The 16,423-nt window shown below is 37.8% G+C and overlaps 1 protein-coding gene across 1 annotated transcript; it reads right to left on the minus strand.

Moving 5' to 3' along the window:
- Positions 1-1,506: 1,506 nt before the first annotated feature.
- On the minus strand, positions 1,507-14,013 carry TSPAN19 (tetraspanin 19). The gene is given in 9 exon segments (XM_059817363.1): positions 1,507-1,578; positions 2,766-2,849; positions 4,761-4,904; positions 7,352-7,462; positions 9,293-9,367; positions 10,671-10,801; positions 11,863-11,936; positions 12,030-12,121; positions 13,990-14,013. Coding segments are annotated over 9 exon segments (807 nt in total).
- Between the last annotated feature and the right edge of the window lie 2,410 nt (positions 14,014-16,423).

Here is a 16,423-nt window from a genome sequence, read left to right on the forward strand (position 1 = left end):
ATCTTACAGGTCTTTTCCAACCTTAGTGATTCTGTGACTAGGTAGTCCCCAGATGTCCATTTGAACCTATATTACTGTATGGTTCTACAATTCTGTATTTATTTTGCATGTTGAATATTAGACACATGGAAAAAAGTAAGTGAAAAATAATTGTTATATCCTGCTCTGTATGACAGACCTATTCAATGAAATGAATCTACTTTCTAATGAAAAAGTAGCTTTTTTTATTTTACCAGATTGTTGGGATTTTTATACGTAGTGTTTGTTACTGTTAAATTAGGTTATCTTTATATTTTAGAATTATATTTATGAAATAAAATTCAGATTCTTGATCTTATTTTTCTGAAGTATTCTGTAAATTGCAAAATGAAGATTACTGAAAACAACTATTGTTTATTTATTATTATTTAATATCCTCCTCAGATTGTATTCTCAGACTGAATTACATCAATAATAAGATTAAAATCTCTTAAACCATCACAGACATCAAGGTAACGGGTATCTGACATTCTTAATGCAGATAAACCTTTGAGTGGGATTAGAGACTTCATTGCTGTGTTCCTTGGATTTTTGCTGGTGTCAGAACAAAAAATACAAGTTTGGAATTCAGATTCTGTTCCAAGCACGCCATTCACCTCTGAATTGACAGATTTCTTTTATTTGAAATTCTCTAAATAAGAAATTCAGCCTGTGGCAGGCACTTGAAATGGAAAATTTTTAGACTAAATAAAAAGAAGTCACCAAACTTATAAGCATCAGAAAATGGATTACTGAAATGGGAAGCTTTAGACAAAAAATAATTAACAATGATATACCTACACTTGTAATACCATGCCTTCCTCAGTTTTCCTCAAGATATTTCAGGTCAGCTCACTGCTCAGAGGATAAAGAATGTTTCAGGGTTTCAAGCTTACTCCACCTAAACCACTGAAGCCATTTAATCAAATGAATGGTAAGAGCCATTCAGCAAGAACGGAAGATATCTCCTTCTTGGAAAAGAGCTTGATAAGAGCCCAATATTTATAAGACTCAGTAAAATTTTTGGAGATTAAATTTCACAACAGACAAGGACAAAACAGAAAAGGACTGGAAGGAAAGAAAGGAAAGCCTAAAGAAGTATCAGCAATGTTTAGTAAATGTTTTTTCTCAACTGAACCTGATAAAAGGTTCCTTCTGTTTTAAAGTGCAGTATACTATACAGTACTGTTTACAACACTCTAAACAAGTTGTTCTGGAGACTCAGAAAACTAGTATTCAGCTTACCAGGAAGTTTTATTAACCAGCTAGTAAATGGCATAGTACTTCAGACTTTAATATACATAATTTTGTAGCATATTTCCATTTTCATAGCCATGAACAATAAACGAACATATTAAAGCCAAAAATGTTAATATCCTAGTGATTACAATATATAAAGCCCAATGCAAATTTTAGTGGAAGTAATTTTGTTGACTGTCACAGGCACGGATCAGATAATTCTTGCACCACAGCAACGCTCAGAAGAGTTCATGATTCATTTGGCCAAATATTCATTCTGCTGTTTTTAAATAGCTGACCAGTTAGTGTGATCAAAAGTATCTGAGAAAGGAGAAAGGGTGAGTTAAAAAATAACAAAGAAAGTGTTGATACTCACTCATGACTGAGTCAATCTGACTGCTAACCTGACTCCTATGAATGACAATGTAGAAGGATATAAAGGAGGATGATCAGGACCTGTGCCTGAAGACACAGGTGAATTCTCTGCTCTGGCACAGACTTGCTGTGTGACCTCCAGCAAGTCACTTGGGCCCACATCCACAGAAGTATCTTGAAATCTATTTCAACTGGCACATAATTCAGTTAAGTGTTAAGTGTTTCAGTGCCCTATGAATCCAAATACGGTTGGACTCTATGATCTTAAAGGTCTTCTCCAACCTAAATGATTCTATGGGTCTATGATTCTTGGTCTTAACCTCTTGAATGGGGATAACAGCTCTTTCCCACCTGACAAGAACGTGTCAATGATAGTACATTAAGATCATGAGACACTCATGTACTGTGCTAGTGAGGATTAGGTGAGTATGAGTAAGAAACATTTTCGTTACTGAACTGGCCCACTCCATAGCCGGAATGTTTTTACTACGTACCTTTATGGGAAGATACTACATATGGAAGAGGTAAAACAGGTCATACTTTTAATTCTCTGAGTAAAAATGAACTGATCTCATTTTCAACCTCATAATTTTAGATAATATCAAAAATCCTTCTGCCTGCTTGATGGTACTCAACCTTCAGGGTGTCTGTGGAGCGAAAAATCAATTCTTGTTGCCATTACTCATATGACTTTGTTTTGATATTGAAAGCTTTATTCCTGTTTACCCAACAAAATTTTCTCATAGATATGCGGAGGGAGGGGTTAAACGATTTTGTATTGTTTGATTTAGCATATTCATGGACTAGGTTCTGTACAAATAGAGGACAAAAGAGGTCTTTTGCTCCATAGATTTTACATTCTCTTTAACTACTTCCTGTCCTTGCAATGCTGTTTGCTTGCACAAGTCAGGTCAAACATTTTATTCCACAAACTTTGGACACCAACATCTGTGCTGGTGCTTGCATATATGGGAGTTTGTTGGTAAACAGTGCTTGATCTTACTTCTAATTAAAATTGATGGAAAGCTTTACAAAATTTCGGAGAGCGTGCCAAAGCCAAATGGCACTGAATTGATTTTTACCCCCAGCAGAATATCAATATTTTGTGGGGTTTTGCTTAAAAGTACTCTTACCTGTGTAATTAGCATGCTGATAGTAATTGCAGTTAAGATCAAAACATTGTTTTCAAACCATGTATTTAAATATTCCTCACATCCCTAAGCAAGTACAGATGAACAGATTTCAAGAAAAACCATTTCAACTTTTGAATTCATATTGCATCTTTGTAAGAACATACTTTTTAAATATATAGAATATCACTTTCTGCATGTTATGATGGGTACTGATATTTGCTTGCCAGAAAGCAAATACATCAGTAATGTGTACTGTGGAGAGTTAGCTATAGCATTTTAAAAATTATCTGAACTAAACAGATTGTTCTTAAGTAAATCTGATATTTTTGTATGGAAATGTTTCAGAGCTTGTGACTTAATCAAAAGGGAATTTGTTTTTGTGTGAGTATAACTGAGAGATTACCTTACAAGTAAATGCTTGAAAGAGTATTTTCAAGTTTTCACTGATTCTCATGCATTACACATCCTGAAATGGCCGTGCATATTTTCCAAATTACAGTCTGTGCTTATTATATTGCATTTTAAAATAAATAATAAATTATTACACAGCTTAAAATAGCTATAAATATAATAAAACATATAAATAAATGGTTTCTATACTTTGAAGTGATCTTTTAATAATGACAAGGGTTTGTAGAAACAGGGAACAATTCCAAACTGATGAGCAAAGAAAGACAATACCAGATGTCATTTGACAACATCCGTTCTATTATTTACTGTCCTGCATTGTCAAGAAACAACCTTAGCCTATTGAATTTTTGTTCTCATTGCACAGTCCTATTAGCACTGGAGGCTTTATAGAAGAGAATAACATGTATCACTTTGCACCAGCTCAGGTGATGATATCTGATGGTCCTATGCAAACTGGTCCCTTGATATTAAGACATGTAAATGCTAACATGAACTGGTCTCAGGAAACACATCTCGTATTTCAATGCCTTGCTCATTCTTCTTATCCTGTAAAGTATAGGAGATGCTCTGGAAACAGATAATACAAACAGGTGGAGACATTGCTGACGTTCTGCAAGTAATGAATAGTAGTTACAGGTGGAAAATGTACTGTATACTTTTTACATACTGTCTCTTTCCATTGTCATCATTGATTTGCACAGCATGGATTTCTGAATGCCAAGATGCTTACTACTTCTTAAATCACTACTAAATGTCCCTGTGATACTGATCAGGCACAACTCCTGTTTTCTTGAAGTATCCTTAATTTAGAATTGCTTACATGACTGACACCTAACGAGTAAAAACAAAGGCTTCAGAGTGACCAAAGACAAAACAATGAATATTATTAATACTTTCGCATTTGTAAGCCAAGACTTGGTAGAAAACATGTTTTGTATATTTTTTCCAAAGTCCATGTAGTAGCAAAAGTTACATTCTTCAAGACATTTTTTTTATTTCTGTCATGGTTTAAGCCTAGCTGGCAACTAAGCACCACACAGCCGCTCACTCACTCCCCCCTGCCCCAATGGGATGGAGGAGAGAATAGGAAAAGTAAAAGCGAGAAAGCTCGTGGGTTGAGATAAGAACAGTTTAATAAGTGAAATGAAATAAAATAATAATAATAATAATAATAATGAAAAGGAAAAGAAGAACAACAACAAACAAGAAAGGCAAGTTAAATGAAAACAATTGCTCACCACCCTCCGACCAATGCCCAGCCCAAGCAGTGGTCCCCCGGCCAGCTTTCCCCCTAGTTTATAAACTGAGCATGACATCATATGGTATGGAATATCCCTTTGGTCAGTTGGGGTCAGCTGTCCCGGCTGTGTCCCCTCCCAGCCTCTTTGCACCCCGAGCCTACTCACTGGTGGGGCGGTGTGAGAAGCAGAAAAGGCCTTGACTCTGTGTGAGCACTTCTCAGCAGTAACTAAAACATTCCTGCTTATCAACACTGTTTTCAGCACAAATCCAAAACATAGCCCCATACTAGCTACTATGAAGAAAATTAACACTATCCCAGCCAAAACCAGCACAATTTCTTACCATACTGTATGTTGAATCCCTTGGGACATCACAAAACCATTTCTTCAGACTGGATTTTGTACATGATCATGGGATCTGAGTAGTATTTTCCTTGGTTTTATTCCTTTCCCACTGTGTGACATTGTATCTTCCACAGCATTCTATCTAGAATAGAAATCCTGTAAATTGGTAACTTCAACACCTGTAAAGACTGTCACACAGAGGAATTTTCACCCCAACGAGTGCCAGCTATTAGTTATTTGATTAAATTAGCTAGATAGTTTCCCTCTGTATTCAGTAGGGAGGTTTCTGCAGGGGATGATTCACCCTTGTGTATGTATCATTTCCCATGATACGCACTGGATAGTACAGCCTTAAGAACAATATGATCTTAAAATATACTTTTGAAAGGAACTATCTTTTAGACTCTAAATTATTCTAGAACACATGTAAATAGAAAAAAGAAAAAATTGCAAACCCAGATTGAAGTAAAACATTTTGACTATCACCCTTAATCTTCCAAAGTAATTTCAGTGTAGAAATTGTGTGTAAGCGGTAAACTATATTAAGGATATGCTCACTGTGAAGAACAACGAAAAGAAGAAAGAAAACTATACATTATTTGAAACAACATAATGAATGTTGTTTCATAATGAATGCAGTAAATGGGGACAGATTTTATAAACCATATTTTAATAAATAAAAATTAAAACACAGACTGTCTGTTTTACTCTGATCTAGAAACTTAAATAAGGACCAGATTTTGAAAAATTTTAGTTATTTCTTTGTCACTTCTCATGTCATATTTGCAAAAATTCTCTGCTCTTAGCAAGAGATCTTTAGAAAGTCTCCCTATTCCAACTTGTGTTTTAGCAGCAATTGATCTCTTGTGAACAAATAGCTCAGACTTGAAGCACAAAGCAAATACTGTGTCCTGTTCAAATGGATTATCAGCTAGCTCTTCCCAATAATCTATTTCAATACCAGTAACACAAATCAAACCAAACCATCAAACAGCTTGGAGAATGGAATTCTTGTCATGTAGGTAATTCCAGCAGTTTTTCTTTCTGAATCAGGATGTAACTTCAGAAATGTTTGAAATGTTTTGTGGAATGAAAAGTCTGCCATATTTTAGCTCCAAGATGATAAACAAAAGCACCTCATTTTCGCATTTTGAAGAGTCAATCCAAGTTACACTGCTTCTAAATTTTGAAAAATTATATAAACTTAGACAAAACTGTCCTTTCTCTGTAAAAACATTCAATTTCAACAACTCTGTAAGTTCAGTTAAAAAAATCAGCTTTAAGCAGTACATTAAATATTACCACAAATATATAAAAATATAGTTCTTCTCTAATACTTTTCATGATCTTAGGCTTTTTATTTTTCTCATGGCAGATGCCAATGATATTGTAAAGAGTTGGAAGCATGTAACACAAGACTTGGGGATGGCAGTGTTTCATTCAAACGGTGATTACAGTTACCTTGGCAGATTTGATATTTTATCTGGCTTAGATACCAACAGCAAAGTATCCACAGCACTTTGAGATCTGCCACAATTTAAACATGCGCACCAGGGTAGGTGGTGGGTAGGCAGCTTTGCTGAAAGCTGTGCTCCCACAACAGTTCAGTAAAACTGAGCTCAAGTATAACAGCACATAGTCTAGGCACACCATTGACATAATGGGGTCACCATTAATCACTAGAGAAATCATGAATGCAATGAGAGACAACTGGATTTTCAAAGAACAGATTTTAAATATACATTACAAATGCATTTGTAATATTGAGTCTAGACATACATGCTTTGTGAGTTATCTGGAATCATAAATTATCTTCAACGTTCATCAAGAACTGTAACTCACCTCTGCAAGAAGTCATATTAAGGGACTCACAGCTGGTCTAGATAAGCATATTAAACCATATTAAACTGTTAAGCTGTAGTGTTTGTAATTAAAAGCTCATAACGCAGAATCAATCTGAAGGGTGCATGGCAGGTCACTGGTCAGAAACCTTGCTAGCAACTTCCAAAATAATTGATCCTATACAAATGCTTTAAAGGACTTTTCTGAAAAAGGAAACAAATTACATGCTGCCAGGCCACAAAAATTTTTACGATTAATAATTATGTGTGCCAAAAGTATTGATTTGCAAGCTCATTTGAGCCTTCAAGCATTATTTCTGACAGACTCTCAGTGCAATACCTATTCAAATGCTCTCACAGTAGGAGCTCTGCTTTGATCTCATAGCATCTCTGCTTGTCCATGGTTCAGGTCAGTCTTGAGACCTAAGCAGACCAAGTGTTTTATGATATCTAGCACTGTCGAAGATATTAGGAAACTCATTGGTTTTTTCAGCTGCAGTAAACTTCAGTGACCAGAACTGTCTGCTCTTACATACATTGACAAGTCCTTCAAAAGCCTAATCTCATCCATAATAATTCATATAACAGCAAGGAATCTGCCTACCCACATCAGATATTAGCAGCAGATCTTGAAAAATTAATCCTTTACTAAAGAAGTTGTTATTTTAAACTAAGTTCTGATTGGTATAAACATTTTTGGTTGATGCAGTATTATTGGTGGTGATGTTTTGTGGGGTTTTTTTCTTACATTGTGCTGCACAGCATTCAGAATCTTCCATGCAGGTTCCTGCTCAGCCAGACTCTCATTCCCGTATTCAGAAATAACATCATCAATTCTGTTGTTCCATTGATTGTGGACCTGTTCATAAATATTTATAGCATTTGGTATATGTATATTGATAAGAGTGTGGATGGATAGTACAATCTTTGATCTTTTATTGATATACAGGTTTCTTCAAGGGTTACTTGCAAGCAGCAGCACTCTAATCAATTTGCCACATATGATCTAAGACATGTCATAGCCATTGCACTAAGGGGAAAGTTGAAAGCAAAAGGGGAAGATAAATGAAGTGACTCAAATGACATACCTAGCACAGGGAGACACAAGGTGATTAGCCCAAATGGAGCCAGAAGAGCCAGGGAACATAGTTTAGATGCACCTGATCTGTCGTGAAATACTAAATCATACCTCTCGTATTTATTTTTAATAAGCACAGCACCATATAATAAGCACAAACCAAAAATTGACTGTACACCTAATGTGATACAAACTTTTGTGAGCACCGTACAGTCTGACCAGGACATGTATTGCTTTGGGCTAGGGGATTTAGCAGGTCATGTTGGTCCTAGATTAGGCATCCTTGCACAGACCGTTAAAATACACCTTCAACAGTAATTGAAGTGGACAAGCTGATCACGAAGAGTGTGATTATAGAGAGTATAGCAGAGAATACATGCAGACGCAAACTCCTAGGACACTGAAAGGTTTCATTACAAAACAAGAAAAAAAAATAGGCTTCTCCAACTCATTCCCCTTGCTACAGCCTATCTAAAAACAAAATTCAAAAGCTTGCACAGTGAATGATGATGTTACCATCATTTATTACACTCCAGCAACACTTAATTAAGGTTGAGATCAAGTGCAATTACATGATATAAAACAAATTTAACCGCAATCTTTCAACCAATTTTCCTAGAACAAATAGCTGACTCCAGAATGCATCATTCCTGACAGTTCAAATGTTTCAATGTGTAAAACCATCACATAAAACAGGGAGGACTCCATCATTATAAATTAACATTTAATGAAGAAATCTTGATGATCTAGATTCACTTTGATGGAGTAAAACTAATTTATTTGTGGTGTACCCTGCCTCAATAGCAGCATGATTTGGAGAACTGTGTGACCCTTATGAGACCAGCGTCATGGGAGATTTTCTCAAACCATAGATTTTGAAATTATGGAATAGGGAGGCAGCCAGAGCAGTATGGATTCCGTACAGATTACCTTCTATATAATACTGTGAGGAGTGCTCAAGCTTTTGGAGTTGCTATATGTAGAAAAATAAATGACTGAATAAAGTTTCAAAGCAGTCAGTTACTAGCGACAACAGTTATGTTGGTATTCATTGTTGCTTCCTGTTGTTAAAAGCAAAGATACATATTCCTTATATTAGATCTCTACTTGGACCTAAAATACAGGCACAAACAATAAAATTAGTCATTTATTAGCATACTTTTCATTCCATGACACCAATGACTCTTACTATCAATTGCACAGTGGACTGACTACTGTTACCACCTGCTAGCAGACACAGCTTAGCATCTAATGGTTTCTCCTACCCCTGCTGATGTCCAGGAAAGAGGGACTTTCTGGATTATTCCTCAAAAAGGAATTAAGCTGTCCCTTACACTGTCGATTCCACATTCCTGAACAGGAACAGTATGTTTTGTTGCAGAGGAGAAACTGGAAATGTATTTCCACACACTCTCCTTTACAACTATTGAACCATGCTGAATTCCTCAAATTAAGTTTTCCACATCTTCTGCTATGCCTGGTTGACATGTAGAATACTCAAGTTCAAACAAATGGTGATACAGCATACAATGAGAACTATTATAATTTTTTTATTAATTGCAAGAAACTATTTTGAAATTATCAGCAGTCTCACATAATTTATTTACACACCTCTTCTTTCTTCATGAGTATCAGCACCGATATTGCCATCTGAGTAACAAACACCAGGATCTGAAAATGCATATACTGAACCCCTCCCCCCCAAATTACGTATAAACATTATATTGAACAAGTGAGTAATGCAATAAAAAATTCTAGAAGCTCATGTGTAACCCTTCATGATTATTATTTAGAGTCATTCCAACAAAAAATAAGAAATATTTTTTCCTGGAAACCCTCAGAAAGTGATATCATAGTCTAAGAAGCAGGCTTTAGGCAAAGCACAACTCAATGTTTTGGGCTTAAAGACAAAGCCATAACTTTCTTGGAACTGAAGAACAAAAGCTGTTGTTAAACAGCTGTGCTCCACTGAAGAAAACTCTTATTTCCTTATTTCCTGTTTGAATTATCATGGTACCTAAGTCTCACGCCTGGTCGATGACTCCTTTGAGCTGTAAGACACACAAACAAAACAAAAAGATAGTTGATTTTGTTAATTTTCAGCGAGACCAATTTTTCACCCACAGTATCTGGATATTGTGATATTATATAACTCCATGGAAGCTGGAAATGAGACACTTCTTTCTCTTTCATCATGTAATAATAGTGAGGCAAACACTACATGCCTAGGGCAGTAGCAGGAAGGAAGAACGAACAGGATTTCTCGTTATAGCACCTGGGCTCCTCTCACTGCTGTGCCGGTTGATATTTGTAGTGCTTAACAACTGAATCAGCAGAACAGTTCTCTGCTTCGGCCTTCACATAGTCTAAAACAGAGTGCTCAAAAAGGGCGACAATAAACAAAAGACAAAGGAAATCAAAGGTAATCAAAGTGATCATAAGAATGTATAGTTATAGTGTAATTTTTCAGGAATCAAAGTGTTCTTCCTTTAAAAAGCAGGAATGGCATATAATTATCAAGTATCCAGGTAGGTCTACATAGGTAACAGCTTTTTAACCATACTCTCCGTTTCGATATTGTAGCCATACTGTAGCTACTTGTGCCTTCAACTTGCAGTATCTTCTGGCAGGCTTTTCTTTATTTTTTCAGCACATACTAAGCATGTGAGTGCATACTGAGAGATAGTTACTGTGCATAATTTCAATATTACATTAATTTTAAAACTCTAAGTTAATAAATGAAGTGGTTAAAATCTTTGCTGCACCAAACTGCAAGTGTTTTGTCACTGAAAACATTCATGCAGTGATATGGAAGAATCTTCAGCTTTGTTCAGATTTCACTGGAGCCAGGACTTTATCGAAAAATACCTTTCTATCATCAGATTTGTTAAGTACTGTATGTGGAAATTGCAACATCAAAACAGGATCACAGTTTTCATGCACACAAAACTCCTTTTCACAAGAAAGTTGGAGTCCGATTTACGCTTACTGTAACTAGTAGACATTTGATTTCCTTAACAATTCCAGGGACTCCCACGGATAATGTAAAAGTAAGAACAGATCCAATTCCAAGTAACATACAAGAAATATATGCCACTAGCTGGTTCTTGCCTGAAGAAACTGTAACACAGTGCATTCATACTGCCACTTCTCTCTTTTTTTGAGACTTCCACTTACAAAACTCGTTCCAGAAAAACAGTTAAACCATTGCAATGCCATTACTGAAAGGATGGAAACAGTAGAATGATAAAAGGGTGTTATTATTACTTATGCTATCTACAGTCATAGAAAGAAAAAGATATATTTTCATAAATTCAGAGGACGGTAACAACATACGAGACGTAAACAGAACATACTCAATTGAACAATGTGAACCACTCACAAGGAAATCAGAGAACAATTTCAAGTTCACAGAATTTTCGTTTGCCAAAAATCAGTAGCACGTGTACAAATCCTACGTGGATATAGATATACTTCTCATTAAATCCAGACTCAGATTCAACACTATCCTCCCTCTTTGTGACTGGCCACTTTTGCCTTTCCACTTTAACCATTTCTGCATAGATATGGAAAGCAGCAGGGATTTTCATTACTTCCATCTCAAATGCTTCATCCCCGAATTACTGTATTGGATGATTCCCATCAGTTGGGAACTGATGCTCCTTGGTGCAGCCAAAGCAGACAACTCTTTAAGAGCACAAATGTTATGTCTGTGACCCAAAACTTACTTCTCTGTGAAACAATTTGATAGACACTCTGGGAAAAAGCAATATCTATATGGAGAGGCCCAAGTTCCAACTTGTGTTCATTCCACCCAAATACCCACCTAAAGGATCTATAATCTTGTCAAATGCAGGCCAAATGCAGTCTGGTAAACTACATAAAGAAAATATCAATAGAGATGATTTATATTTCAGTGATTCATCTATAAACTGTACACCAAGAAAAATAAATAAATTGTAGAAATTATAATCATATATAAATTGTAGATATACTGATATATATATTTTCATCTATTTTGATAATCGTACTGTCTAATGATGGAAAATACACACAACAGAAAAAAACAATCTATGCATTTCAATCCAATACTGCCACCTTGTGAAAAAAAAATTCCATAACTGTTTCTGTTGTTTTATCTTGCAATCATTTGAAACAAAACAAAAATTCTTTATACTCACATAACACACTGAATAAATTGTTTCTATCAAAGAAAAGTCACAGGCCAAATGTCAAAAGCATAAGACCCAGAACCTCGAAAAAAAGGAGGATTATTGTTTTAATGCAAAACATTTTTAAAAAATTAATTTGAAGCTGCTAAATAATAAAAAGAAAACATAATTTTTCCAAGAAAATTCCATTGAAGACATTTAAGCAGTACTTTTGTATTAGTATTTTATCTCTTATTTTCATTCTTCAGTTTTCAGGTTTGAATCACAGCTGAAAATACAATCATATATTCAGTTCAATATGAAACAGATATAACTAAGCCTATGAATTACAATGGGATTTATTTTCTTCAGATAATGTTTTATAAATTTAAGCAGTCACCTGATAGATGGAACAAAAAATACTGGCAACAGCAAAAGCGTCAAGATGGTGTCTGGTCTCAATTGTATCTAATGTTATATTGCACACACGTATTTCTTTTTTTAGCCTTTTTTTTTTAACTACTAAAGACATTTGAAGGCAGCATTTATGTAGGAAGATTTATGTTGCAGAGATGGCAAGACTTACATAGCTTGGCATAGACTTGTCCTTATATTCTTCAATACGCTTAGTTTACTAATAATTAAGGATACCAGCTGAAATGAAGACAGAGAACCATAGTAAAGATATAAGCCCTCCTTTGTCTACATGACCTGATTCAATTTTTGTTGAAAACAGCAGATACAGCCTACTGATTTCAGTGCAATCCAGCACAGAGTTCTAGCAAAGCCATGAGAGCTGTTAAACAGTGCTACCAACTCTCTTGCACTAAACTCTGGAGTACACTTCAAGCTGTTGAAGTGAATCTCGCAGTCACCCCCACTTACTTTTTTCCTCCATTTTTTATTGCGGAATGTAACAGTATGTAAAAAGTTGAATTCCTTTCAAATGAAACTAAATCAAGAGATGAACTTCATTAGTCATCAATAGCAAGTGGGCACTCAGTCAATGGAAGGGCAACCAGAGACTCTGCCCATAGCAACTACCCATGAAATACACACAAAGAGTGCGTTGGAACCTGAGTACCAACTCTACTGCCCTTGCAAATGCTTGCAAACCTCAACAGAACCACAGTGAAGTCACATGGGCATTCACGTCTTGAGTGTAGTTCAGCATATTTCATCAGGAAAGGACCCTAGCACATTATTGGATACCATATCTTATCACAGAATCACAGAATCACTAAGGCTGGAAAAGACTGTAAGATCATCAAGTCCAACCATCAACTAACACCACCATGCCCATTAAACCATGTTCCACAATGCCTCATCCACACGGTCCTTGAACACCTCCAGTGAGGGTGACTCCACCACTTCCCTGGGCACCCTGTTACAGTGTCTCACCACTCTCTCAGTAAAGAAATGTTTCCTAATATCCAGCCTGAACCTCCCCTGGCGCAACTTGAGGCCATTTCCTCTTGTCCTGTCACTCGTCACTTGGGAGAAGAGACCAACACCCACCTCTCTGCAACCTCCTTTCAGGTAATTGTAGGGAGCAATGAGGTCTCCCCTCAGCCTCCTCTTCTCCAGACTGAACAACCCCAGCTCCCTCAGCTGCTCCTCATAAAGCTTGTGCTCCAGACCCCTCACCCTCACCTCACCCTCGCTCTTCTCTGGACACGCTCCAGAATCTCAATGTCCTTCTTGTAGTGAGGAGCCCAAAACTGAACACAGGATTCGAGGTGAGGCCTCACGAGCACTGAGTACAGGGGCACGATCACCTCCCTACTCCTGCTGGCCACACTATTTCTGATACAGGCCAGGATGCCGTTGGCCTTCTTGGCCACCTGGGCACACTGCTGGCTCATCTTCAGCCGGCTGTCAATCAACACCCCCAGGTCCTTTTCTGCAGGGCAGCTTTCCAGCCACTCGTTCCCACGCCTGTAGCATTGTGTGGGGTTGTTGTGACCCAAGTGCAGGACCCGGCACTTGGCCTTGTTGAACCTCATGCAATTGGCCTGGGCCCATCGATCCAGCCTGTCCAGATCCCTCTGCAGAGCCTTCCTACCCTGAAGCAGATCAATGCTCCCACCAAGGCCTATCGAGTTTTTTGCAGAGCGAAACTCATACATTTGTCCCCCACTTCATGTTTCCTTCCACCTGCCTTGCCTCTTTTGTAAACATACTCTGGCATTTTGGTCTGACTGGCTTTGTGATACAAGCTGAAAGGAGTCCAAGAGCAGTGTCAGAAGATGGTTTCTCCAATGGCAGCTGACAGCAGTTGTCCTGTGCTTCTCATGTAAAGCAGGCAGGCGCATAAATGTGCACAGACACGTGAACACAAACAGCTTAGCCATACTCTTCAGAAAGTATTTTCTAATGCACAGGGACATGTTTGAAAGGAATTGTTCTTGTCTTCTGTCAGAATTACTACAGATTGATTACAATAAGAAGTTACGTCTTCTGTTATTTGTAAAACAGGAAAAAAAAGACAAAGATGAAGCTTCTGCAGTCACAAAATATCTTGCGTTAACAACTTATTTTACATATAAAACATGTTACATATGTATCAAATTTGTTGATTAGAAGAAAAGACTCTGCAAACACAAGCTTTGCCTGCCCTGTCAAGATCCTCATTGCCTGGATTATAAATCTTTAGTTGCTGAATTGCAGAATGAAGAAAGCTATAAGCTTCTCAAACTAGCTCCGCAATGGATTTGAGTCAATAATGCACCATGTAAACTTATGGACTGTATTAGATAACTGGTTTTGCACTTTCCCTGAAGAAGATCCACTACTTGTAAGAGTAATTAAACTTCATCAGAATTTTCAAAACCAGAATGTATTAAAACATTGTCGCAATGCATTGTTCTAGTAAAAAACCCTGAACGGTTTCACTTGAAAACTGGCATCTGCAATAGTTCTGTTTTAATAACTATGTGGTTTCAATGCTTTATTTTGAGCCATTTTAATAATAACAATAATTCAGTTTATCTTCAATTATTTATCTGAAAAACAGAAATATTACCTTTATAAAGTGATGTACATTTTACATTACATTGTTACTTCACAAGAAAATCCTTACCAGCTCTGAATATTTCCGTCCTACCTTAAAGAGCACTGTCTCATAATGATGTTTCTTCCTGAAGTCCAACTTAACCACATCCTTACAACAGAGGAGTTTTTTTCTGTTGATCGGCTCTGACTTCCTGGTTACAGGTGACAGGCCTAGAGAAATGTCTTTTTTCTTGGCAAAGTTGTTTGCTAAATGCATGACACGGTGCCTGCATGACAGCGTAACTCACATTACAAAACAAGTATCAAGTGCACATTCAACTCAGCACTTGAAGGCTTGACCACATTGAAAAGTTCACTGGTTACGCGATTCGGTAAAGTACGAGACATCGCAGGGTGGATTTCAAATGGATGAATTTCCATTGTTTTAAGATTTAAATGTCTTACTCATCCATAACACTGGTGAGAAAATGGTGAACGGTTGCCCTTGAATCCAATATATTGTGGTTAACATCCGTAAGTCAGTCAGAAAGGTACTCAGTTTATTTTAAAGATGATAGGAGATGGGAAAAAAACCCTACTGTCCTTAGCAGATCCTTCCCATTGCTCACAAAAGTGCTCGTTTTCTATGTAAAACCTGTCTTTACCTTTCAGTTCTTATTTTTCTATTACACCTGTCTTTGCAACCTGGTATTCCTAATCAGACTTTAGGGACGGATGCATTCCCTATAAACACTGTTACACGCTAAAATTATACTGTCTGCACCGTCCCTTCCCCGTATGACTTTCGCTAGACTGAATTGCGTGGAGTCTTTAATTTTCCGACTGAACATTTCCTCCAGCTCTCAGATAATTTGTACGTGCTTTCCTCTGATCTTTTTTTTTTTTTTTTTTTTGAGCCATTATTTTTTGTTCCCCGCCCGCAGTGCAGGAGGCAGGACGTGCCGAGCTGCCGGCCGCCCTGCACCCCTCGGGCCCGGCCAGGCTAACCCCCCAGAGCCCAGCCTCCCCCTGCCCCGCGGCCGGCGGCAAGCCCCCGCGGCCCCCAAAGGCCAGCGGACCGCCGGCCTTTCCACGCCACGACGGGGCCCCCGCGTGTGAGCGCAGAAGGGATGTCTGGCAGGTTCTCGTTCTTCATGGCCCTGGAGTTCTCTTAGCAAACAGGAAGCAAAACCACGGCATTTTAATCCGCCTTTACTATATCTTGTCGTTAGTTTGCTTTTAATTTTTTTTCCGATTAATTGCCGATTCCAATTTATTCTGAACACTAAGTTCCAGTCCGTTACTTAAAAAAAAAAATTAAAAAAACACACGAAAAAACGGGCTACGAGGTGTTTCGTCCCACGCTGACGACCACGACGCAGCTGCCGTCACTCGCCCCCCCCCCCGACGCGAAACGCCAACAGCTCGCGAAGTTTGGATCCTCCCGCTTGCCTTCCGAGCCGCTGTTTCCCGTTGCCGTGGTGACGCTCCCGCTTTAACAGCGCGGTGGAGGGGCTCTCGTCGTCCCCGCGGAGGGCCTGACCAGGGGCGGTCGGGGGCTGCGCGATTTCAGGGCGGTCGGTCTCCGGAGGCGCCA

This window comes from Gavia stellata, chromosome 4 (genome assembly GCF_030936135.1).
Source record: "Gavia stellata isolate bGavSte3 chromosome 4, bGavSte3.hap2, whole genome shotgun sequence".
In the NCBI taxonomy this organism is placed as follows: Eukaryota; Metazoa; Chordata; class Aves; order Gaviiformes; family Gaviidae; genus Gavia; species Gavia stellata.